Source organism: Xenopus tropicalis, chromosome 8 (genome assembly GCF_000004195.4).
Source record: "Xenopus tropicalis strain Nigerian chromosome 8, UCB_Xtro_10.0, whole genome shotgun sequence".
Lineage (NCBI taxonomy): Eukaryota > Metazoa > Chordata > Amphibia > Anura > Pipidae > Xenopus > Xenopus tropicalis.
The window spans coordinates 128,152,452-128,180,135 of NC_030684.2; the positions used below are offsets into that span (position 1 = coordinate 128,152,452).

Here is a 27,684-nt window from a genome sequence, read left to right on the forward strand (position 1 = left end):
TCTTATACCATAAAAGAAAATTACAATTCAAAACATGTTCTTCTTCTTTTCACTAATTACACTGCAGAGCCCAGAATCCTATCCCATATACATATAACTGGCTTCAAACCCTGCTCTTTAAAGGAGACCGCAAGTTAAAATTTAAAAAGCATACTGCCCAACAGGCAGCCATCTTTAAAAAGGTATTCTCCCTTCCTTTCCCTCCTTGCTTCATACTGCACATGTGTTTCATTCCCTCCCCCCCTCTGGCAGATCCGCTTCTGATTGGCTGGTGGGCATGTGTAGCTCAGAACAGGAGACAGGATCAAGTTACACACATGCTCAGAGAATAGGAAGGCTGCCGCTGGCACCTACAGGAAGGGGAGAGAGATTTCAGTGATGTCACTGTAGGCTTCACACTGCTGTAGGCTGCCAGCACCATATCTCAGAGAAGCAAGCAGGGATCTGGGGATTTAGATATGCAGTAAGTACTTAAAAAGAATGCCTTTAGACTTACTTTTAATTTATATTAACCTTTCCTTGTCCTTTAAAGGAAAACTATAGCCCAAACAATGTAGATCTCTATAAAAAAATATCACATAAAAGCTCATATGTAAAACCCTTTTTAGCGTTTGCAGATTTGTTGGGTCAAAACTATTTTAGGAACTATTTTAGATGATTACTACTTACAAACACAGGGTATAAGAATGTTATATTGCTCCTGCACATGTTAGTATATTTAAACACCATGTATAAACTTTATCATCCCAGATTTGGTATACAGGGTTATAGAAAAGGTTTGTGTAAGTTATCTTTTTGATCTGGAAGGAAAGTTATAATGAAATGATTGGGTTTTGCGAATGTATTTATATGATACATAATATTATTCAATTTACATGGGTGGTTAATTATAGGAAAACAAATTACCTTGATGTACTTGTGATAGTGAAGAATCTGGATACAAATATTTATTATAAACCAGTTAAAAGATTCACTTTTATCCACCAGTGGTTACTAAGGGGCTTCCCATACGACAGATTAATAGAATCAAAAGCAATGCTTCCACAGAACAAAAGTAGCAAGATGCAATGCAGAAAGGTATTGATTAATAAATTCATTCAGAGAAGGTGAAAAGAATCAGAGATGGGGCATCTGGGTTAGACAGTAAAGCATACATTTGATCAATTAAAGCAGGAAAGAGTTAAATTAATACTGACACTTTCTTATGACAATCCATAGGAATGTGCCAGTATTACAAAATGCAAAAAATTTATTTTTTTCAAAGTTGCCCCCAGCCTAGTGGTACATAATGCAGGCGACACTCTGATGCTGCTTAAGGCCCTGGGTGGCAGAGAGCCAGCTACGTCAATCAAATGGGCTGGAGGTAGTGTGATCCTTTAATAGGCTGATGTGGCCCTCCAAAGGATTTTTTTGGTCCCCAGTCAGCTTAAAGGCTCTACAGACCTTACTGTATGACATGATCATTTTAATTTAATCTGCCCTCCCCCCTTTGTACACCAAAATACCAATCTGCAAAGCTTTCCTAAAGTTAGCGGTTTTTATGACTTTTCTGAAAATTGCCTAAAATTCTTGCAATTTGACGCATTTATCTTACAAAGTTTCTTACATACAGTGACACATCACCCTAAATATGAATGCCAGAGGTCTACTGAACAGTCTGAAGCCCAATATGCAAAGATTTACCAATGTATGTGGTGTACAGAGGCACCCAAATGAAAATAGTTCATTTGAATTTTCTCAGCTGCCAACTGAGTTTCTGCAAAAAAAGGCCCAATGACAGTGTATTATGTGCAGTAATTATGTGCCCTAACTATACAGAAAATCCCAGAAAAGCATATATTTTTGGAAAGCACATATTCTGACAAATCCAACATTGGTAAAGAAGCCTTTCTAATCTGCAAAGCTATCCTAAAATTTGTGTTTTTTATGACTTTTCTAAAAATCGCCTAACATTGTTGCAAGTTGCCACATTTATCTCACAGAATTTGGACCCCAAATGAAAATTAGTGCATTTGAATTTTCTCAGCTGCTAAGCATCTGCAAATAAGACCCCCTGTTACGTATTATGTGCCGTAAGACCCCCTAAATGTACAGCAAACCCTAAAAACCATATATGTTTGAAAGTACACTAACTGCCTCCTGGCCATCTCTAACTGGATGAACCAACGCCACCTCAAACTCAACCTAACAAAAACTGAACTAATGATCTTTCTGCCTAAGCCTGGTCCTACCCCCCCTTTTCTATCTCTATTGATGGCACCCTCATCAACCCTGTCGATTCGGCGCGTTGTTTGGGGGGATCTTTGACTCCAGTCTCTCCTTTTCTAACCACATTAACTCCACTGTCAAAACCTGTCACTTTTTCTTACGCAATATTGCCACAATCCGGCCCTTTCTTTCTACTGCAACAGCTAAGCTGCTCATGCATGCCCTCATCCTGTCACGACTGGACTACTGCAACCTGCTATTAACCGGCCTCCCTAACTCCCATCTCTCCCCCCTACAGTCTATTTTAAACACTGCTGCTAGAATTCTCCTCCTCTCACCCAGGAGAGTTCAGGCCCTTCCCCTGCTAAAGGCCTTATCGTGGCTTCCTATCAAACAAAGAATATCATACAAACTCCTTCTCTTAACCTTCAAATCCCTCCATCCCTCTGCTCCTCACTACATCTCGTCCCTTGTGTCTCTGTACGTTCCTGGCCGACTCCTTCGTTCCTCACAGAGCAATCGTTTGGTTGCGCCCCCCACTACTACTGCGGTTTCCCGCCTTAAAGTAGACCTGTCACCCAGATATAAAAAGCTGTATAATAAAAGCCCTTTTCAAATTAAACATGAAACCCAAAATAATTTTTTTATTACCACATCCATACCCATTATAAAAGCATTTTAAAATCCTAGCTGTCAATCATATAATGCCTGCCCCGCCTCTATGCCTTAGGCATAGAGGTGGGGCAGACAGTTACTTTCACTTTCAATTCAGAACTTCTTAGATGTTGCTGCACTACTCACATTCCCCCTCCCTCCTCATCATGTAATTGTGTAACCAGTGAATGGACATGGGCCTCAGGTCCCCCCATACTGGCACAGAAACAAGATTTTGACAGGATACAATGCCTGCTTTGATAACACTGCCCACAAAATGGTGCCTGCCTGCTTGCTGCAATTGTGAATTCCAAGGCTGAAGAAAATAAGATTAAAATAATTTATATAGTGTAAGTAAAGTTTATTTTGCTTGACAAACACGATAGAAAACAATTTGAAATTATTTCTTAAGGTGACAGGTCCGCTTTAAACCTTTCTGCCTGGCTGCCCCTTACATTGGGAATGCCCTCCCTGATGTCCTCCGGAGAGAATCCTCCCCCAGTCTTTTTAAAATTAAGGTTAAAGACTCCCTTTTGGAGCACTCACCCAGCACCTGATCTGGGAACTGCCACTTATATTGTAGTGTCACCCACTGTGACCTACAGCACTTATATTTGCCTATTTGTGTCTGTTAGTTACCCTCCCACATAGATTGTAAGCTCTACGGGGCAGGGACCTCCTTCCTCTTGTGCCTTTGGCTCTTAACTTATTGCTGCTGTATTTATCTGTATTTATTGTTATACTTTGTATTTATCTTATTAACACCATGTTTGTATTAATGTATTCTACTGTACAGCGCTGGGTACATAAGTAGAGCTTTATAAATAAAGATATACATACACACATTCTGACAAATCCAACATGAGTAAAGAGTCCTTTCTACATCAGAGTACTAATCTGCAAACCTTTCCTAACGTTAGTGGTTTTTATGACATGTCAGAAAATCACCTAAAAATGTTGCAATTTGTCGCATTTATCTCACACAATTTCTTGCGTACAAAGACAAATCACCCCAAATAGGAACACCAGAGGCCTACTGAACAGTTTGATGCCCAATATGCATAGATATACCAAAGTCTGCGGTATGTACTGAACCCAAAATGAAAATAGCGCATATGGATTTCTCGCCTACCAGCTCAGCTTTTGCACACAGAGCCCCCTGTCAGTGTATTATGTGTTGTAAGACCCTCTACCTGTACAGTGACCCCCAGAAAAACAAATATTTTTGAAAAGTACACATTCTACTGAATTCAAAATAGGTAAAGATATTTTTCTACATCAAAATACCACAAGGCAAAGCTATGCTAAAAATCAGATCAGGAACACTAATACAAGGAAAAATTGCAACATAACCACAAAAACTGTGCAAATCAATGAAATAACAAAATAACACAACAGCGTAATTAGTGGTTAGAATATCTGATCCAATAGTCACGCTGTCAAAATAAACAGATTCCAGGGAAAAACCAAAGACAAAGGGGTTAGTAAGTAAAAAAAAAAAAATGTTTGTGTATCCATCTAAAAGTGGTGTGACAGTGTGTAAGTGTGTATATGAGTGTCTATAAGTGTGCTAAAGTGTGCAAAATGAAAAAAACCTGTGCTAAATTGTGTGCTGTATGTGTGTGTAATAGTGCAAATAATTACCACTTACCTATTCTGGGGCAGGAAGGACACAGGGATCGCTTGGGGGATCCTGGAGGGTACTCCATGCATAGTCAGATTGGAAGCGAGTGGGCAGTGCTGGGGGGGAAGGACGGAGCAGAGCAAGCAAATAGCAGACGCGATAGTGTGCTGCCTCTGAAGAGAGAAACCTTTATCTACCCAAGAACATATGGGGTACATGCTTGGCAACTAAAGGGTTAATTTTTCATGTTAAGTCTTTCACAACTTGGTTCTAATATACACAGTCCTACCTCTGGCATCATCTTTTTTGATTAGATCATCATTCTCAGTTGTATTTTCAATGGTATTGACTCCTGTAAGAAATAAAAAAACGCAAGTTAAAATTTAAAAAAAATCTTTTTTTCCTAAAAACACCATATACATAAGTATCTTACATATATACATATACACATATATGTATAAGACTATAGATGCAGGAAAAGGTGATGTACCGTGTTAGCCAGTCAAAATGTTTACAGGGTAAACCTTTTGAAATAAAAAATAACAAAAGTGGTATAAAAGTGATACCTTTATTGGCTAACTAAGATAACCATAGCAAGCTTTCAGAACATTCTAGTTCCTTTTTCAAGCTGATTACAAAGAAGCTGTGGTGCTCGCTGATATATATACAACATTCAGCTCATAGATCAAATAACCAGAAAAAAAGGAATATCTGTGTGGAAGGTGTTGACAAAGTCATATAAACGGGGGGGGGGGGGGGGGGGGGGGTGCTGCAAGGGACAAATAGATAGAAACAGATAAGGTACAGGATAACGTGGATCAAAGTGACTTGATATAAATTAGGGTAAGTAACTGAGGTGTGAAGTGAATGGAATTCCATGTGATTAACTGGCCCAGTGTCTCTACAGATGTTTGTATTTCTGGCTGGGTGCAGGCAGTTCTTAATCTAAATAATTTGCCATAAATCCAAGGCCCTATACAGACACATACATATATTAAATTAAATAGATAATATCCCAATATCCTTGGATACTATGCTTGTTCAAGAACTCATCCAGGCCCCTCTTATAGGTATTAACAGAATCTGCCATTACCCCATCACTAGGAAGGGCATTCCCCAACCTCACTGCCCTCACCGTGAGGAACCCCCTACCCAACATCCCCCGGCAGGGCATTCCCCAACCTCACTGCCCTCACCGTGAGGAACCCCCTACCCAACATCCCCCGGCAGGGCATTCCCCAACCCCCTCACTGCCCTCACCGTGAGGAACCCCCTACCCAACATCCCCCGGCAGGGCATTCCCCAACCCCCTCACTGCCCTCACCGTGAGGAACCCCCTACCCAGCATCCCCTGGTAGGGCATTCCCCAACCCCCTCACTGCCCTCACCGTGAGGAACCCCCTACCCAACATCCCCAGGCAGGGCATTCCCCAACCCCCTCACTGCCCTCACCGTGAGGAACCCCCTACCCAACATCCCCCGGCAGGGCATTCCCCAACCCCCTCACTGCCCTCACCGTGAGGAACCCCCTACCCAACATCCCCCGGCAGGGCATTCCCCAACCCCCTCACTGCCCTCACCGTGAGGAACCCCCTACCCAACATCCCCCGGCAGGGCATCCCCCAACCCCCTCACTGCCCTCACCGTGAGGAACCCCCTACCCAACATCCCCCGGCAGGGCATTCCCCAACCCCCTTACCGTGAGGAACCCCCTACCCAACATCCCCCTGCAGGGCATTCCCCAACCCCTTCACCGTGAGGAACCCCCTACCCAACATCCCCCGGCAGGGCATTCCCCAACCCCCTCACTGCCCTCACCGTGAGGAACCCCCTACCCAACATCCCCAGGCAGGGCATTCCCCAACCCCCTCACCGTGAGGAACCCCCACCCAACATCCCCCGGCAGGGCATTCCCCAACCCCCTCACTGCCCTCACCGTGAGGAACCCCCCTACCCAACATCCCCCGGCAGGGCATTCCCCAACCCCCTCACCGTGAGGAACCCCTACCCAACATCCCCCCGGCAGGGCATTCCCCAACCCCCTCACTGCCCTCACCGTGAGGAACCCCCTACCCAACATCCCCCGGCAGGGCACTCCCCAACCCCCTCACCGTGAGGAACCCCCTACCCAACATCCCCCGGCAGGGCATTCCCCAACCCCCTCACTGTGAGGAACCCCCTACCCAACATCCCCCGGCAGGGCATTCCCCAACCCCCTCACTGCCCTCACCGTGAGGAACCCCCTACCCAACATCCCCCAGCAGGGCATTCCCCAACCTCACTGCCCTCACTGAGAGGAACCCCCTACCCCAACATCCCCCGGCAGGGCATTCTCCAACCCCCTCACTGCCCTCACCGTGAGGAACCCCCTACCCAACATCCCCCGGCAGGGCATTCCCCAACCCCCTCACTGCCCTCACCGTGAGGAACCCCCTACCCAACATCCCCCGGCAGGGCATTCCCCAACCTCACTGCCCTCACTGTGAGGAACCCCCTACCCAACATCCCCCGGCAGGGCATTCCCCAACCCCCTCACTGCCCTCACCGTGAGGTACCAGCCCAAGGCACCCACTGCCCTTTAGCAGGGAAGCTCTGTGCCCACAAAGATGCCCCAGTAGCCCCCCATCTTCTTTTCTGCTGATTCCCTGCCCATACTCTGTACTGCTGGCACTTACCTGAGCTTAGGGGCCCACTCACTATATACTGTATATATAGAATATAAATGTCACACTATACTGTATATATAGAATATAAATGTCACACTATACTGTATATATAGAATATAAATGTCACACTATACTGTATATATACAATATAAATGACACACTATACTGTATATATACAATATAAATGTCACACTATACTGTATATATACAATATAAATGACACACTATACTGTATATATACAATATAAATGGCACACTATACTGTATATATACAATATAAATGTCACACTATACTGTATATATACAATATAAATGTCACACTATACTGTATATATACAATATAAATGTCACACTATACTGTATATATACAATATAAATGTCACACTATGCTGTATATTTACAATATAAATGTCACACTATACTGTATATATACAATATAAATGCCACACTATACTGTATATATACAATATAAATGCCACACTATACTGTATATATACAATATAAATGGCACACTATACTGTATATATACAATATAAATGCCACACTATACTGTATATATACAATATAAATGTCACACTATACTGTATATATACACTATAAATGGCACACTATACTGTATATATACAATATAAATGGCACACTATACTGTATATATAGAATATAAATGGCACACTATACTGTATATATACAATATAAATGGCACACTATACTGTATATATACAATATAAATGTCACACTATACTGTAATAATAAAACAGTACCTGTACTTGATCCCAACTAAGATATAATTACCCCTTATTGGAGGAAACACAATCCTATTGGGTTTATTCAATATTTAAATGATTTTTAGCAGACTTAAGTTATGGAGATTCAAATTACAGAAAGATCCCTTATCCAGAAAACCCCAGGTCCCAAGCATTCTGGATAACAGGTCCCATACATTTTTTAAAGGGGTACTTCACCTTAAAATTAGAAAAACAAAAAACAGAAGGCAATTGAAAAAGTCTTTATTTCTGGTGTACTCTCTGTAATAACAGAACCAAAATAAGTGTTTGGAAGGGGAACAAGCCCTTTTTCATGTTATGGCGTTCGCAAGATGGTTGTAATATACACATTCCTACCTCCGTCGTTGCATTCTTTCGTTAGGGCCTCATTCTCAGTTGTATTTTCAATATTAATTTCTCCTGTAAGAGAAGAACATTTAAATTAAGATTTAAATCATATTTCTCTTCTTTGCCTTAAAACATTAAAGGACAAGGAAACTAAAAAATCACTGGGGGTGAGTATTTGTCAGGCACTGACCTTGTTCTTTGAGCGGGTGCTCCTCTACATTAAAAACTTCCCTGGTCAGGAGTATACTCCTAACACTGCTGTCCTGCCATCTTTGGAGGCTTCCCATTGGCTCTTTTGGCTGTCCAGAACCAAATTCATCTTCTTCAGTTGGATCCTTTGCATTTTCAGTGTTATCGGTTCCTTTATGAGAAAAAAATGCCAATTTAGATTCAAATAATTTAATAATTTTATAATTAATATCTTTTGTATCTTGTATGTGTATATATATATATTATATATATATATATATATATATATATATATATATATAAAGCCACATAACGGTCCGCACTCCAAACTCTCCAATCGGTCTCTTAGTGCCCGGGTGCCGCCAGGGAAATATTACATAGTATAAAACATATAGCAGGCGCACTCCAAGGACTTTCATAAAAAATCAAAAATCTTTATTGTGAAATGTGAAAATAAAGATTTTTGATTTTTTATGAAAGTCCTTGGAGTGCGCCTGCTATATGTTTTATACTATATATATATATATATATATATATATATATATATATAGCAAGAACAAAAGGAGCACACCCTATTGAAATTCAAATGCCCAGGGTGCTAGCTAAAAAATATAAAGCAAGAAAATGAGCTGCACTCACCAGGACTTGGCAAAAATATAATAAGTTTATTTAAGAAAAGAGATCCAACGTTTCGAGCACTGACTGTGCTCTTCCTCAGGGACTGTGCTCGAAACGTTGGATCTCTTTTCTTAAATAAACTTACTATATTTTTGCCAAGTCCTGGTGAGTGCAGCTCATTTTCTTGCTATATATATATACTGTATATATATATATATATATATATATATATATATATATATACACACACACACACACACATATACCCACATACAGATCCAGTATACCTGCATATACATGAGTATATACAGACGCATACGTTAAATGAACTGTAGATATTAATGGGGAACTATCATGAAAATCAAATTGTCCAGATGGAAAAATATGATAAAAATAATAATATACTCAAATATATGTGTTGACCAAATATTCTTACTTTTTAAATAATATTACAGACTGTTAGGATCCTTTCTCTGAGAGCCAGTTCAAGTCATTGCTGAATGGGAGGGGCAACACCTTGCTGTGATGTCACAAAACCAGTAGCTATGCCCCGCCCTCCCTTATGCTGAATGCAAAGCATTTTCCCACCAACTATATACCCTTCAGTCCGAAACACAACTCTTTTAAGCATAATCTTTCTATATTTGGAGGAGTATAAATTACAGGTACATTCTTAATTTTATGATATGTCTCCTTTAAAAGCTGCACCTCCACCTGGAAGTACTGCAGAACGTAGAATCTGCTATCTATGGCACTTCAAAGGTTAAGGTTTTGTAGCGTATTATATTTTCTTGCCGTTCAGTGGCTTCCTTCTTATTGGATAATAGTTATCGTGTGCAAAGAGAGAATCATGTGTGCGTGGTGTTTGCCGCCTCAGTATTCCCAATATGCACAGAATATAGTTTTGTCCACTTAAAACTTAACCTTTAATATATACAATTTAAAATTAAAATTCACAATATAATGGGGATAACCAAAATAAAGAATGAATATAAAAACTCATTATCCTTCTCAGACCCACTCACAAAACTCCTGCTTTCTCCTGGCCTGCCTGCCTGCCTCCCACCAACTTCCAAAGGCTCCATTCTCTGATAGATTCACCCTAAACTCCTGCTCTCCCTGCCCTGACCCAGCCACCTCCGCCCTCCAAAGCTGTATGTAAAGCCAGCACTGGTAGCTCAGAGCAAAGTGGCTTTGTTCTCTGTTCCCTGCCTGACAACACTCCCTGAGAGACAGACCCAGCCCCCCCCCCCCTTCCAAATTATGTGTTCAGACTGCATCGGTGGTTCAGTGGTTTCCAAAGTTCCGTTCTTGGTCAGATCTACACAGGAAAGGAGCTGTGTGCAAAGCTGACCAAGAACAAAACTTGTGAAGCCACTGAACTACTGATGTAGGCTTTGCAGAGCTGATGATTGACTGCACTGACAGCCAATGAGGGAGAGGCCGACCTGTCAGTTAAATGAACCTGACCCCGTCTTCAGAGCTGGCCAGAGGCTAGGTAGGAGGGAACCAGCTGGATAGGGACCACTATGATAACTAGAATATTTTAAAAACTGTATAAAAATGTTAGAAAGTTTCATAATTTGATGGTCTTTCGAGTCTTTTCAGTCATTATAAATTTCATGATAGTTCCTCTTTAAGATCACAATAGCCTTGGAAATTACTCAAGTACAGGCATAGGTAATCTTCCTTGATATATATTTATATATATTTTGTAGTAGTGTGCTGGGACACATATAGGGGCATATTTATTATGCTGTGTAAAAAACGGTGAGAAAATTCGCCCCACATCGGCAGGCTTCACCGTGTAAAAATGGCGTAAAAACGGCGTAAAATCGGCGTAATTGTTTTACGCGTTTTTTCTTCCACCGGAACTTATGGAAAATAATGGCGTAATATCCGGCGTTCAGATGGCGATCTTACTCCATTTTTTCGGCGAATTAGTTTTACACAGCATAATAAATACGCCCCATAGTGTCAGATGAGATTTAATGTGGATAAATGTAAGGTCATGCACCTGGGATGTAAAAATATGCAAGCCCCGTATACCCTTAATGGGACTGCACTAGGCAAATCCATAATGGAGAAGGACCTTGGAGTCCTTGTAGATAATAAACTTGGCTGTAGCAAGCAATGCCAGGCAGCAGCTGCAAGGGCAAACAAGGTTCTGAGCTGTATTAAAAGGGGTATAGATTCACGGGAGGAGGGGGTTATTCTTCCCCTTTACAGAGCGCTGGTAGAATATGCTGTTCAGTTTTGGTCTCCAGTGCTCAAACGGGACATTATTGAGTTAGAGAGGGTCCAGAGAAGGGCAACTAAGCTGGTAAAGGGTATGGAAAGTCTCAGTTATGGGGAAAGACTGGCCCAGTTTGGTCTGTTTACACTGGAGAAGAGGCGCTTAAGAGGTGACATGATAACTATGTATAAATATATAAGGGGATCATATAATAACCTTTCTAATGTTTTATTTACCAGTAGGTCCTTCCAACGGACACGAGGGCACCCACTCCGTTTAGAAGAAGGGAGGTTCCATTTAAATATTCGGAAAGGATTTTTTACAGTGAGAGCTGTGAAGTTCTGGAATTCCCTCCCCTGATACATTATATAGCTTTAAGAAGGGGCTGGATGGATTCTTAGCCAGTGAGGGAATACAGGGATATGGGAGATAGCTCTCAGTACAAGTGAGGGAATACAGGGGTAGGGGGGATAGCTCTCAGTACAAGTGAGGGAATACAGGGGTAGGGGAGATAGCTCTCAGTACAAGTGAGGGAATACAGGGGTAGAAGGATAGCTCTCAGTACAAGTGAGGGAATACAGGGGTATGGGAGATAGCTCTCAGTACAAGTGAGGGAATACAGGGGTAGGGGAGATAGCTCTCAGTACAAGTGAGGGAATACAGGGGTAGAAGGATAGCTCTCAGTACAAGTGAGGGAATACAGGGGTAGGGGAGATAGCTCTCAGTACAAGTGAGGGAATACAGGGGTAGGGGGGATAGCTCTCAGTACAAGTGAGGGAATACAGGGGTAGGGGAGATAGCTCTCAGTACAAGTGAGGGAATACAGGGGTAGAAGGATAGCTCTCAGTACAAGTGAGGGAATACAGGGGTATGGGGGATAGCTCTCAGTACAAGTGAAGGAATAAAGGGGTATGGGAGATAGCTCTCAGTACAAGTGAGGGAATACAGGGGTATGGGAGATAGCTCTCAGTACAAGTGAGGGAATACAGGGGTAGGGGAGATAGCTCTCAGTACAAGTGAGGGAATACAGGGGTAGGGGGGATAGCTCTCAGTACAAGTGAGGGAATACAGGGGTAGGGGGGATAGCTCTCAGTACAAGTGAGGGAATACAGGGTTATGGGAGATAGCTCTTAGTACAAGTTGATCCAGGGACTGGTCCGATTGCCATCTTGGAGTCAGGAAGGAATTTTTTCCCCTCTGAGGCAAATTAGAGAGGCTTCAGATGGGGTTTTTTGCCTTCCTCTGGATCAACTAGTAGTTAGGCAGGTTATATACAGGCATTATGGTTGAACGCGATGGACGTATGTCTTTTTTCAACCCAACTTACTATGTTACTATATATTTTCAATAAAAATATGAAATCCTTAATCAGAGCTCAATACAACTTATGGAATTAATCATTAAAGAAAAACAAAGTAGGTTAAGACAAATAGAGAAGGAACTAAACGAACAGAAAGAAAAAATGGTAGAGATGAAAAAGTCACAATATCAGGATTCCAAGAGAGAATTGGAAAAAAAAAATGGAGTAGATACGGAAATAGCAGAAAGGAAACAAAAGAAATTTGGGACAGGAAAATAAAAAAAGAAAATACAGTATATCTGACTGGAATCAACGGAAAGGAAACCAAGTCAATATGTCCACACACAATATAAATAGAATTAGTGGAGAGAAGGGATACAAACACAAAAACAATAGAAAGGGTTACTACGAAAAATTGAGAATGGTGGGGAGTTGGGATATGGCGAGTAATAAGAGGAAATCTAATAGATACTTACCTCTTTCAGATAGACTCCAGAGATCCATGTCCCAAGATGATTCTAAGACGATTACACCATCCCCTTTTCCGGAAAAAAAGAAAATATCAAGGATGGGAAATATGAAAGGAGGAAAAGAAAGAACATGGAGAATGGAACCACAATTAAAGAGGATGAGAGTAATGGAGAACAACCCACACTACGAACTAGAGGAAACAGACCTGGACGCAGAGTCAGGTTACGAGACTATACGAAAAATATTAATCCAGAGGAACTGTATAAATATGGTATTTTCAATCTATCCCAGATATGCCTGACCTTGGGTCAAATTAGTCTGTTAAATAAGGGGCTGAATTTTGCCCCTAGATCTAGACAAATTTGAATTGTTTATAGGTTTTTTTTTCTCAATATGATTTTTATTGATTTAAGTAACAGTGGTAAACAGGGAGGGGCAGGTACATATAATTGTGTCTTACAAGTTGCAGTCTTTCAAGTTATACATTGTTTAAATATTGTCAGAACAGAACATGTGGGGGAAGGGGGGGGGGCAGGTGTAGGAAGGAATAGGGGTGGGGGGGGATGTCCCTCTAGCGGGTTAGCTTGTGGACTGTTTGTTTGGTAAGCCAGTAGAACCAGGTTGTGCTGTAAGCGTTGTAGTGTTCTGGGGATGAAAGAGACATTTCTTCGAATTTGTATATTTCTTCTACTTTCTTGTACCAGTCTTGTAGTGTCGGAGTAGTAGTTTCCATCTTTGCGGAATCAGTATTTTGGCTGCGTTTAATAGGTGCGGTTCAAGTGAGTTTTTAAAGATAGTGGTTTTTCCATGTGGAATAGTAAAACATATTCAGGAACATTAGGTACTTCAATATTTATGATATGGTATATTGCTTTTCTGGTGTTTTCCCAGTAGGGTTGGATAAGTGAACACGTCCAGAATATGTATAGCAGTGAGCCTTTTTCTCTCTCCAGCATATATACTAGTATGTTTATAAATTATTTTCAATTTAGAGGGGGTATAGTACCATCTTGTGGTGATTTTGTAATTTGTTTATTGAATTCTGCTGCATCTAGAGCTTTTAAGTAATTTGTTCATTAGGTTGCTGAATTGTTTCTCTTGAAACTGTATACCGGTCTCTATGGACTAAGATTCAAGGAAGGTAGGTTTTGTAAATGTATGTGATTGTCTAAGGTTTTTGTATAATTGGGAGATGGTATGTGTGGGTGGTAATGACATAGCAGTTAGTGCTTCGAAAGGGGGATAAAGGTCTACTCATTGTAGATGTGCCTCCCAAGCTTTGGTAATAGTGTTTTATCTGTGCATATTTCAAGTGGTCTATGCTTGAGAATGGTTTAATTGCTTGGAATTTCTGTTTATCTATAAATCCTCCCTTATCAATAAAGTGGATTAGTTGTAGGTTTCCTTCTATCAACCAGTGTGTGAAGTAATTTGGTTGCTGTCCCACAGGGAAGGCTGGGTTGTTAATTAGTGGCCGAAGGGGAGACGGGAATTGCGTAAGTTTATGTTTTAGGCGACACTTATCCCAGATTGCTAGGGTATTCATTAGTAAGGGGTGGTCTGTATATCTGATTCTTCTGTATCTTTTATCTAGCCATGGAAGATGTATTAGATAGCTATAGGTTGCTTGTTGTTCTATTGTAATCCATAGCTTAGTGTCAGCATGGTGGGACCAATCAATAATACGCCCCAGTACAGAGGCTAGGTAGTATAGTCTACGGTCGGGTAGCGATACCCCTCGCTGTGTTTTATCTTTTGTTAGTGTTTTGTAGCGAAGTCTAGGTTTTTTGCCCTGCCATATGAATCTGGTGATAGTGGTTTGAATTAAATCTAATATGGATTCTGGAATATGTAGAGGGAGGTTCTGGAATACGTATAAAATCCTAGGTATTATGTTCATTTTAATAACATTCATCCGTCCGAACCATGAAAGGGGTTTGTTTAGCCAGTTGTCTAAGTCTTTTTTAATGGATGCTAAGAGATTTTTTAAATTATTTGATGTCCAATTTTCGTAGTCTTTGGAAATTTTTATTCCTAGCTATGTTAAAGTATGGGAGGCCCATGGATAAGGCCTGTATAGTTTGCGATGTGAGTGATATATTTAAGGCCATAGATTTTGCAAAGTTTATTTTGAAATAGCTGAGGTAACCAAAATTTGTTAGTAGATGGTTAAGCGTTGGTATAGATATGATAGGTTGGGTGATAAAGAATAGCAGATCATCTGCATATGCTGCCGTTTTATGGTGGCAGTTGGCAATGGTTATCCCTTGTATATCAGGGTTTAAGCGGACTTGGCCTAAGAGTGGTTCTAGTGCTATAATGAATAGTGTTGGTGATAAAGGGCACCCTTGTCGTGTACCGTTTTGAATATTTATATAGTTAGATATAGTGCTGGGCGGTATGACCAAAAATTTATATCACGGTATTTTTCAAAATTATATCGGTATCACGGTATTTGACGGTATTTTTTTTTCCCCATGCATGATTAGGTGACCACCCCAAACACCCGCCACCCGCACCCCCCCCCCGCCACCCCAAACACCCCCCCATCCGCACGCAGCCCCCCCACCCGCACGCACCCCCCCACCCCACCCCAAACACCCCCCCATCCGCACGCACCCCCCCATCCGCACGCACCCCCCCCCACCCCAAACACCCCCCCATCCGCACACACACCCCCCACCCCACCCCAAACACCCCCCCATTCCCTTCACATAAATATAACCCCCCACCCCACCCCATCCCACCCCCCCCAAACACAACCCCATCCCCTTCACATAAGTATAACCCACCCCCACCCCAAACACCCCCCCATCCCCTTCACATAAATATAACACACCCCCCCATCCCCTTCACATAAATATAACCCCCCACCCCATCCCACCCCCCCCAAACACAACCCCATCCCCTTCACATAAGTATAACCCACCCACCCATCCCCTTCACATAAAATATAATTACTGGCCAGGCACCCCCGACAGCTCACATTGGTATCCGACTCTGAATGCGTCCTAGCGATGGCGCTTTTGTAGAGTGTGCGCGCTGACGTCACGTGCGCGCTGACGTCACGTGCGCGCTGACGTCACGTGCGCGCTGACGTCACGTGCGCGCTGACGTCACGTGCGCACCCGGAAGTATTCAGCACACCGGTATGTCGAAAATTCATATCGGTTTCAAAAAAAAAAACGGTGATCGGTTTTTACCGGTATACCGCCCAGCACTAGTTAGATAGGGTGCCGTTTACTCGTATTCGGGCAGAGGGGTTATTGTATAGTGCTTGTATCCATTTTATTATTTTGGGACCTAATCCAATGTGTTGCAGGCATGTAAACATATAAGTCCAGTTTACCCTGTCAAAGGCTTTTTCTGCATCTGTTGGTAGCATTATTAGCCTGGTGTTTTATTTTTTAGCCATATATAGGATATTTATTAGTCTGTTAGTGTTGACTCTACCTTCTCTGCCTGGTGTGAAGCCCACTTGTTCTGGGTCTATTATTTTATGTAGTATGTTTTTTAGTCTGTTGGAAAGGATTTATGCAAGTAGTTTGACATCTTCATTTATTAAGGAGATGGGTCTATTGAATTGTTTATAGATTTTGAATTATTTGTGAGGAAACTTAATCTTAAATGATTTTTTTGCATTAAGAATAATAAGCAGAAATCCATTCCGAATGGAGATAAAGGCCCTCATATTTTATTGTATGAGAAACTAGCAATGGGGGAACTATTAGGAATGAAGGAAATATTTTGGAGAGACAACTTAACATCTCTATAAAGAGAAGCACTCTTCTCTTTAAAACGAAAGAGAAAGAGATTATTATTAGATCTGCAGACAAGGGAGGAGGAGTGGTGATCCAGAGCCAGAAATTATTTAGTCAAAGCCTATAGGCTGTTGGGAGATGAGTCAACTGAAAACTGAAACTGAAAAGTGACCCTACAGAGGTGTTTAAAATGGAATTATTTACAATACCGAGAAAGGCATATTGTAAAGGTATAATACAACAAAAGGATTTTAAAGGGTAAGACATCCGAGCATAGCAATATTTTACCATCTACCGAAAATCCATAAAAGTCTAATAAACCCAGAAGGCCACCCCATAATATCTGGGATAGCCTCCTTAACATCCCGATTGTCATTATTTATTGTTCTATTCTTACAACCGATAGTACCATGTATACCCTCACATTTAAAAGACTCGAGTTCAGTAATCAAATTGGTACATGACATCAAGTGGGAACCAGGTTTAATACTGGTAACTGCTTATATTTTAGCCCCTTATACTTCTATAGAATATTCTAGAGGAGTAAAAGGAGTAATGGATATATAAGATAAGTATAATTTCCCAGAGGTCAAAGTATAATGTTCATCTTACAACATAATTATTTCAAATTTGGCGAGAATTTCTACCTTCAGACCCAGGGGACCCAATTATGCAATTATTGCTCCCAGTTATGCAAATTTATATTTGGGGAACTGGGAAGATCAGCACATTTGGGGCCCTGACTGGCAGGGCTGTGGAGTCGGTAGATAAATTCTCCGACTCTGACTCCTCAGTTTCTGAAACTTCCGACTCCGATGTTTTAATATGCTAATGTATTTTATACATCCAGGAAGGGGAAGGGGCACTTAAAACACAACTGAGCTGATAATAAACTGATAGACAATTGTATCTATACTCATACTCCTAATGATTTACCTAGAATCCCATAGTCATGTTTAAAGTTTAAGCTAACATTACAGCTGAATTACAGCAGTTTTTCAAATGTTTTAAAGCTTCAGTCTTAAAGGAACAGTAACACCAAAAAATAAAAGAGCTTTATAGTAATAAAAATATAATGCACTGTTGCCCTGCACTGGTAAAACTGGTGTGTTTGCTACAGTAACTCTACTATAGTTTATATAATAAGCTGCTGTAAAGCCACGGGGGCTGCCATTCAAGCTGGAAAAAAGGAGAAAAGGCACAGGTTACATAGCAGATAACAGATAAGTTCTGTAGAATACAATAGTGTTTTATCTGTTATCTGCTATGTGCCTGTGCCTTTTCTCCTTTGAATGGCTGCCCCCATGGCTACATAGCAGCTAACTTATATAAACTATAGTAGGGTTTCTGTAGCAAACACCCCAGCTGTACCAGTGCAGGAATGGCTGCCCCCGGGGCTACACAGCAGGGTATTTATATAAACTATAGTAGGGTTTCTGTAGCAAACACCCCAGCTGTACCAGTGCAGGAATGGCTGCCCCCGGGGCTACACAGCAGGGTATTTATATAAACTATAGTAGGGTTTCTGTAACAAACACCCCAGCTGTACCAGTGCAGGAATGGCTGCCCCGGGGCTACACAGCGGGGTATTTATATAAACTATAGTAGGGTTTCTGTAGCACACACCCCAGCTGTACCGGTGCAGGAATGGCTGCCCCCGGGGCTACTAAGCGGGGTATTTATATAAACTATAGTAGGGTTTCTGTAGCAAACACTCCAGCTGTACCAGTGCAGGAATGGCTGCCCCCAGGGCTACACAGCAGGGTATTTATATAAACTATAGTAGGGTTTCAGTAGCAAACACCCCAGCTGTACCAGTGCAGGAACGGCTGCCCCCGGGGCTACACAGCAGGGTATTTATATAAACTATAGTAGGGTTTCTGTAGCAAACACCCCAGCTGTACCAGTGCAGGAATGGCTGCCCCCGGGGCTACACAGCGGGGTATTTATATAAACTATAGTAGGGTTTCTGTAGCAAACACCCCAGCTGTACTGGTGCAGGAACGGCTGCCCCCGGGGCTACACAGAGGGGTATTTATATAAACTATAGTAGGGTTTCTGTAGCAAACACCCCAGCTGTACCAGTGCAGGAATGGCTGCCCCCGGGGCTACACAGCGGGGTATTTATATAAACTATAGTAGGGTTTCTGTAGCAAACACCCCAGCTGTACCAGTGCAGGAATGGCTGCCCCTGTGGCTACACAGCGGGGTATTTATATAAACTATAGTAGGGTTTCTGTAGCAAACACCCCAGCTGTACCAGTGTAGGAATGGCTGCCCCCGGGGCTACACAGCGGGGTATTTATATAAACTATAGTAGGGTTTCTGTAGCAAACACCCCAGCTGTACCAGTGCAGGAATAGCTGCCCCCAGGGCTACACAGCGGGGTATTTATATAAACTATAGTAGGGTTTCTGTAGCAAACACCCCAGCTGTACCAGTGCAGGAATGGCTGCCCCCGGGGCTACACAGCGGGGTATTTATATAAACTATAGTAGGGTTTCTGTAGCAAACACCCCAGCTGTACCAGTGCAGGAATAGCTGCCCCCAGGGCTACACAGCGGGGTATTTATATAAACTATAGTAGGGTTTCTGTAGCAAACACCCCAGCTGTACCAGTGCAGGAATGGCTGCCCCCGGGGCTACATTCCCTTCACATATACAAGTATTTCTAGTCCTGCAAATTTTTTTTACTTAATTAGTCATCAGTGAGAGTTAGGCTAGGTTCACAGTGGGCATTGTGTTCCCAGTAACAGAGGAACCCGACGCAGTGGAGCTGCCGCACCTTAACTGTGCATTACGTCCCATTTAGTGAAGCATACAGTCAATAAAAAGCTTCATAGTCGCTCAACGTGTTCGTTTATGCACTGCGTGCATTGGGCTTTATTCTTATAACAGAGAAGTAATTAATTATGACTGTTTGTGAATTGGGAGATTTAATCTTGCTTTATTTTATTTTTTTTATTACCATTTAAATTTAGTAGGAGTCGGAGTCGGTTCATTTTTTGCCGACTCCGACTCCAGGTACCCAAAATTGACTCCGACTCCACAGCCCTGCTGACTGGCCCCCAGGCCTGAAAGTTTATCGTCACTATATAGATAATCTATTTATCATATGGGACACAGATATTTCTCCTATAGCCCCCTTTTTTGATAATATCAATAAAAATAAGGAAGGCCTGAAATTTACCTATAAATGGAGTGACCAAAACATAGAGTTTCTAGACTTCTATAGAGATCTATGTAGAAAAAGAAATTATATACCAGGACCTTTTTTAAAGGGGCAGATTAGAATACTTATATTCTGAAGAATAGCCATCATACAGAATTATGGCTAGATAATGTCCCTAGAGGACAAGTTATGAGAATTTGTAGGAACTGTACCACAAATTTTTTTGAACAAAGTTGTCACATATACTGTATAATAGATTTAATATAATAGATTTTTGGAAAAGGACATCTAAGGACATCTAATAGGGGAATTTCTAAGAATAGCAGGGAAAGATTTTTGTGTATATACTGAAACTGGAAAAAATATATAGAACAGACCAGATTGACCTGGTTTTCCAATTATTAGGTCAAGAAATATCAGGAGACGATTATTTAACCAATTTCCTGAATAAAGAGAATGATATAATTAAAGAAAATAAGAAATCTAAAGACCACTACTTGCCAACCCTTAGAGACCAGAAGGGGAAAATCTGTAAAATACAAAAGATGGGAAAAAGGACAAATGAAGATAATAAAAAGGAGAGATAAAGCTTAGAAAATAAAAATAGGTTGAATCATAAGAAATTTTATGTCAACAAAATAGGGCAGGGGTAGAGAACCTATGGCTCGGGAGCCAGATGTGGCTCTTTTGATGGCTGCATGTGGCTCGCTGCCAAATCTTTAATAAAAAAAATAATGGAGGGTGTGGCCTGCGCTCGGCAAATAGAATACGTGTTCTAAGCCTTAGAACACGTCTTCTATCCACCGAGCGCAGGCCACGCCCTCCTCTTCATCACATCCGCATCCGGTATCCTTGGCACCCACCCTACCTTGCCCTTGGCAGATAGAAGACGTGTTCTAAGCCTTAGAACATGTCTTCTATCATCTGCCGAGCACAGGCCACACCCTCCTCTGCATTGCATCCGCATGCGGCATCCTTGGCACCCACCCTACCTTGCCCAGCAGCCAAACATATTGTATGGCTCTCACAGAATTACATTTTAAAATATGTGTTTATGGCTCTCTCAGCCAAAAAGGTTCCCGACCTCGGAAATAGGGGAAACGGAAATCAGACAGGCCACCACCAATGAGCCATCCTGTGAGTATGGCAAGTTGCCGATGGTGGCGAGATATCATTATAGATCAGAAGAAACAATCAGGGCAATAGAAAAATATTTGCCAATAGTATTAAATGATCCCCATCTGAAAAATGTAGCACCGGGAAAGTTACCACTAATTTACAAAAAGAACAGAACATTGAAATGAGATATTAGCACCTACAGTTTTGAGACAGCATAAAAATAAAAACAGAAATGAAAATAAAAATAGTACAGGTATGGGATCGCTTATCCGGAAATCCAGAAAGCTCTGAATTACGGAAAGGCCATCTCCCATAGACTCCATTATAAGCAAATAATTCTAATTTTTAAAAATGATTTCCCTTTTCTCTGTATTAATAAAACAGTACCTGTACTTGATCCCAACTAAGATATAATTACCCCTTATTGGGGGCAGAACAGCCCTATTGGGTTTATTTAATGGTTAAATGATTCCCTTTTCTCTGTAATAATAAAACAGTACCTGTACTTGATCCCAACTAAGATATAATTACCCCTTATTGGGGGCAGAACAGCCCTATTGGGTATATTTAATGGTTAAATGATTCCCTTTTCTCTGTAATAATAAAACAGTACCTGTACTTGATCCCAACTAAGATATAATTACCCCTTATTGGGGGCAGAACAGCCCTATTGGGTTTATTTCATGTTAAAATGATTCCCTTTTCTCTGTAATAATAAAACAGTACCTGTACTTGATCCCAACTAAGATATAATTACCCCTTATTGGGGGCAGAACAGTCCTATTGGGTTTATTTAATGGTTAAATGATTCCCTTTTCTCTGTAATAATAAAACAGTACCTGTACTTGATCCCAACTAAGATATAATTACCCCTTATTGGGGCAGAACAGCCCTATTGGGTTTATTTAATGGTTAAATGATTCCCTTTTCTCTGTAATAATAAAACAGTACCTGTACTTGATCCCAACTAAAATATAATTACCCCTTATTGGGACAGAACAATCCTATTGGGTTTATTTAATGGTTAAATGATTCCCTTTTCTCTGTAATAATAAAACAGTACCTGTACTTGATCCCAACTAAGATATAATTACCCCTTATTGGGGGCAGAACAGCCCTATTGGGTTTATTTCATGGTTAAATGATTCCCTTTTCTCTGTAATAATAAAACAGTACCTGTACTTGATCCCAACTAAGATATAATTACCCCTTATTGGGGGCAGAACATATACAATATAACAATATACATTTATTCCATCACATTTTAATATGTATCCAACGCTTCAGTTGAACAAATGCAGTTCCCTGCTGACACTCTTACTGATACCATCAAAAGATACACAACCTGTTCAAGAACACGTGAAAGGCACCTGTGACTTACTGATAAGATACACTGTTTAAAAACAAGGCATGTGAATATTAAAAGTTCTCTGTCTTAGTTTAAATTGAAAAGAAAATGGGGGAATTAAAGAGGTTGTTCGCCTTTAAATTAACTTTATGATGTAGAGTGCTACTCCGTGACAGTTTGTGATTGGTTGTCATGCTTTATACTTTGGAATTTCAGAAGCTATCTGGTTGCTAAGCTCCCATTTAACCTAGCAAACAAGGCAGTGGTGTTGAGACACTGACTTATGACGGGTAAGTTCTGTATAAAGGGGCACATAAAAGCCCCAGTGTCCCCTATAAAAACAACCCAAGGCAGGTGAGGTAGGAGATAAAGGTATAAATATGCTATATATGCAAGGTATAAAACAGAATATAAAAGCCTAGTATACCATCTTATAAAATTACAAGGGCCAGACATGATAGTGCAGACTAGCTAAGCCCCTACGTGCACTTTGCTATTTGCACAGCTATAACCACAGAGCGCACAGACAGTTATAACAGGGGTGTTATATACTTTTGAGATAAGGTATATTATGATCTATAAAAGGCTAAGACTTTCAGGGTCTCATTTGAAGCTTTCTGTGACACATTTCAGCTATTGTTCTGTGTTACTGAAAACTCCTGTTTAACTATAGGCGGAGGGTGAATATTTTGTTTGGGGAGGCTAAAGATGGGACATACATAGACTGACCTACAGCTAATGTGAGATTCGCTGCTGGTGTAAAAAATTAACCTCCCAACTACTTCTGGCGGTTCCCACTGACTTAAAGGGATTCTGTACAAAAGTGCGGGTGTGAGGGCTTTTTTTACCCTAAAATGCTTAGGATGTAAAAGTATTCATACAGGCACTTCTGTGAGGGGTTCTCCATACATTTGTGTTTGTGATCAGTTAGCGTAAAGGGGTAGTTCACCTTTACATTAACTTTTAATATAATGTAGACATTGATATTAGGAGACACTTTGCAATTGGTCCTCTTTTATTTTTAATGGTTTTTCAGTTATTTAGCTTTTTGTTCAGCAGCTCTCCATTTGGTATTTCAGCAGCTATCTGGTTGCTAGTGTCTTTACCCTAGCAACCAGGTAGTGGTTTAAACAAGAGATGGGAATATGAATAGTTAAGGGGCCTGCATGGAAAAGCAGTGGGCACTGATGGCAGATATGGGAGAGGGATGATATCTGCAGCAAAAGTTCTCAGAGTTTTCAGTCTTCATTTCTGCACTGCCTTCAGTTTGTAATATCTCCCCAGCCCTGTCTGCATCTGTGCCTTGATTGGTCAGTTTTAGGGCTCTGGCACACGGGGAGATTAGTCGCCCGCGACAAAACTGCCTGTTCGCGGGCGACTAATCTCCCCGAGCTGCCTTCCCCTGCCATCCCACCGGTGAACATGTAAGTAGCCGGTGGGATGGCACAGCAGCGGCGCGATTTCGGGAAATTGCGCCGCCGCGTGTGCCATCCCGCCAGCGACTTACATGTTCGCCGACAGGATGGCGGGTCATGGCAACTTGGGGAGATTAGTCGCCCGCGAACAGGGAGTTTTGTCGCGGGCGACTAATCTCCCCGTGTGCCAGAGCCCTTACTGTCTGTCAAGAAAGCTGTGTTCTGATTGGAGAATCCACAAGAAGAAAGATCCAATCAGCACAGCAGAACAGAGCTTGCAGGAACAGGAGACGATTCCAGGACAGTGCAGAAACAGTGAGGTTTTGTTTGTTTTTTTTAAGGTGCCAAAGCAGGTTTGAGGAGGCTTAGCCTCTAGCCTTATTGAAAATCCACCTATGAGTTTAACTGAAGCCATAATAGTCACATTATCACCATAATAATAATCGAGCTTGAATTAAGCACAATACTATCAAAACTATAAAAAAAAAAATGAAGACCAATTGGAACTCAGGTACCCCAGGCTGATGCAGGTTTCTCCTAACAGGAGCACAGACCTGGGGTAACAGGTAAGAGATTATAACCTCTGGGGGTGCCTAACGTACCCCCCCAATGATTGTACCTGTCCTTCTCTTTTAATTTGAAGCATTAGCCACACTTGTGTCAGGCACACTTACCCTTTGTGACTGAAAGTACGCTGGATTGTGTTTAAAGTGGCACTTTGCACTTCTGTTAGTAAATAACCCCCTTAGCTCTAACATTAGCCCGAGCCTCACTTACCCGATGAAGGGGAATCCAACGACAGGATGGCCATTTTTACCTCTTTTCTGCTCTGGGGAAGCAGGGGAGACTAAAAGACAAAAAGAAAAAGAAAGAGAAAGAGAAAGTAGAAGGAACTCATCCCCGCCCCACTCCCACTCCCACTCCCCGCCCCACTCCCACTCCCCGCCAATGTAATTAATTTTGTAACAACAACCCGCGAAAAGGAGGCTGAAAGGCCAAGACTGCCAAATCAAAGTTTTAACACTTATACCGAGTGCCTATAGCTTCCGTGTAACACAACAACTCATCGGCCATTTAGCGCACTGGCCCCGCCCCGGCTACACTGGCTGTCACTATAAAAGCCGAGTCACATAGAGTAGGAAGCAGTTTGCGCAGCAGTAGCGGTATCATTGTGGGTCCGGCTGCGGAAATAGGAAACTAATGAATCCGTTATCGCCCTTTTTTCTTCAAGTAATGCTTATGAAGGGAAAGCCGTGAGGCGGGTAAAGTGGCGCAGTTGTACTAGAATGGAATCTCTTGGATTAGCAATGGCAGCCTTACACATATATTTAACTAAATGGTGACATCTAGTGGGAGTTTTATGTGTTGCAGCTTCTAGCTAGCATTGCTGACCATACGCCTAAAGATGACCTTGTTTGGTGAGGTTGCTGAACATGTGGATTTTTTGCCTGTTTTGACCACACACGCTGGGACATATCTCTGGATCTGATTGTTTGGCTCATGGGCTAAAGGTAGCCATACACAGCCAAATCCATGCAGTATCCAACCAATTGATCCCATGGACCAAATAAGTTATACAAAAAGAGTTCTTGAACTGAGGGATATTTACTATTCAAAAGGAGTGCAAACACAGCCCCAGTATGGCAGGGGAGCCGCAGCAAACCATCATATAAAATTTCCAACCCCCTCAATTTTGCCCATGTGGCAGGCATAGGCAGTACTAAATCCCCAAACACATTTACAGAAGCAAACCACCCACCCACCAATTAAAAAACTCCAATAGGAATAACTCCTTAGGATGGTACATAGTGGTACAATTATTTTAGGTTAATGGCAAAAAGGCCAGTGGGGTAGTATTTATACAGCTTTCAGGGTTACATTTATCTCCCCAATACCATTTATATTACATTATAAGACTATTACCAGAATTTATTAGAATTCAGTAAATACATAGTAATAATCATGTATGTACTAAATTCTGGTAATAGTCATATGGTGTAATATGGGCACGAAACGTGTAAGGCAAAAGAATGTGTGGGGTTTATATATTTTATATAACAGACTAATACATTTTTTTTTAGCAGTGCTTTTTCCTTGAAAGTTTGCTGTTGACCAAATGGACAGGTACAGAACAATGGGCTATACACATGAATAGTTGGCAGAGGACTTTAGCGTCAGTTTGTATAGCATACAGAGATAGGAAAAGGCAAATCTTATGGGATGCATCTACATATACTTTTTTTAATGTATATATTACTTTATTCATCTTTCAGCATGAACTGTTGGTGTTAGAGTTATTTATAAATGGATGACCCCCCCATGGTGCCATAATATAATGCATACGAACACCAAGGGTCTCCTGTCCAAAAAGCTGATAATGAGCAATTTATCATGTAATCATGATAGTGAAAAGGCAGACACACCCTGCTCCAGTGCTGGACTGGGAGACCTTGAAACCCACCAGAGAACTGGACCTTTAGGACTAGGGTCCCACTGCCGGCACTGACCCGCTGGGAGTTGCAGTATTGCAAATAAAGTGTATAACTCTCCCTGGCAAATAGGCTCCTAGTTCTGCACCCTGAATCTATTCCCCAAGCTACTCCCTATACCTGCACTACTTGATCAGATCTCTGTGAGTTTCATACATACTGCTGCCCCTACTGCACAGGGATATTGTGTAGCTGGCACCATGTCATTATGGGGGTGCAGCAGTGCGTCCATTTTACCACTAGAACTAGTAGCAACAAAATTTTAGCCTCACAGCAGTAGTTTTTTTGGCTGCCGGGGTCAAGGCACATCATTCAAAAATTATAGAAAATAATAGAGACCAATTGAATAGTTGCTAAGAATTGGCCATTCTATAACATACTAATGACCCCTCTAAGTGCTACATGACTTCCTTTCATAATAGAGTTCTGTTTTCATATATACAGGTATGTACCAACAAATCCTGAGTTTAAATAAGGACGTTTAGTATAAATAAGAAATGTTTATTAGAATATATTTATGCAGATCTTATATAGACAGACATCTTTTATGAAAACAGTCTCCTGTTAAGTGTTATTTGTTGCCTTCAGTGACTGGGATAAGGTCTAGCTGGGTTAAGGTCCCTATACACGGGCCGATAGAAGCTGCTGATATCGGTCCCTTGGACGGACTCGGCAGCTTATCGGCCCGTGTAGGGGCAGAAACGATCGGACTGGCCGACCGATATCTGGCCTGAAATTGGCCAGATATCGGTCGGCCAGGTTAGAAAATCCCGTCGGATCGGGGACCTCATCGGCTCGTTGATGCGGTCCCCGAACCGACTGCCCCATTGCTGCTTGCATAATTCGACCATTTCCACGATCGAATTCACTGACATTCCTCCCCGATATCGCCACCCGTAGGTGGGGATATCGGGTGAAGATCCGCTCGCTTGGCGACATCGCCAAGCGAGCGGATCTGCCCGTGTATGGCCAGCTTTAGACACATGGCTTCTGGGGAACAACGGAGATCAGAGGGCTCCCTCTTTATGGCACTCTGGGGACTTGTGGGGATATCTAAATCTATCATGGGGGGCATGAGTTGCAGGAACTAATAAGCCTGCTATGTCTACCCCCAGGGCAACACTGTTACAGGGCATTCATGGATTTACACAGTATCATTCAGGAGTAAAACAGAAACAGGTTGTCGTGTCACATACAGTAATCAGGGATGTTCAGCCTGCTGCCTTCCATTTGTACAGCTGCAGCTCCTGGCATTAAGCTTGTTACACTGCAGTTGTCCCCTTCTCTGGTGCTTCATATTTA

The 27,684-nt window shown here is 41.8% G+C and overlaps 1 protein-coding gene across 17 annotated transcripts in view; it reads right to left on the reverse strand.

The window, feature by feature from the left end:
- LOC100496185 overlaps positions 1–25,195 on the reverse strand; it is a 75,334-nt gene extending 50,139 nt beyond the window's left edge. For 10 of the 17 annotated variants that reach the window (XM_031892138.1, XM_012953635.3, XM_031892134.1 and 7 more), the window contains exons 1-5: positions 24,671–24,805; positions 13,084–13,146; positions 8,455–8,625; positions 8,274–8,336; positions 4,776–4,838 (exon numbers count right to left, since the gene is read on the reverse strand). In XM_031892138.1, the coding sequence (XP_031747998.1) occupies positions 4,776–4,838; positions 8,274–8,336; positions 8,455–8,625; positions 13,084–13,146; positions 24,671–24,704 (394 nt within the window). In that variant the 5' untranslated portion in view covers positions 24,705–24,805. Of the gene's footprint in view, positions 1–4,775; positions 4,839–8,273; positions 8,337–8,454; positions 8,626–13,083; positions 13,147–20,512; positions 20,541–24,670 lie in introns of all 17 variants that reach the window. The other 7 variants (XM_031892133.1, XM_031892140.1, XM_031892137.1 and 4 more) reach the window with 3 other exon arrangements.
- Between the last annotated feature and the right edge of the window lie 2,489 nt (positions 25,196–27,684).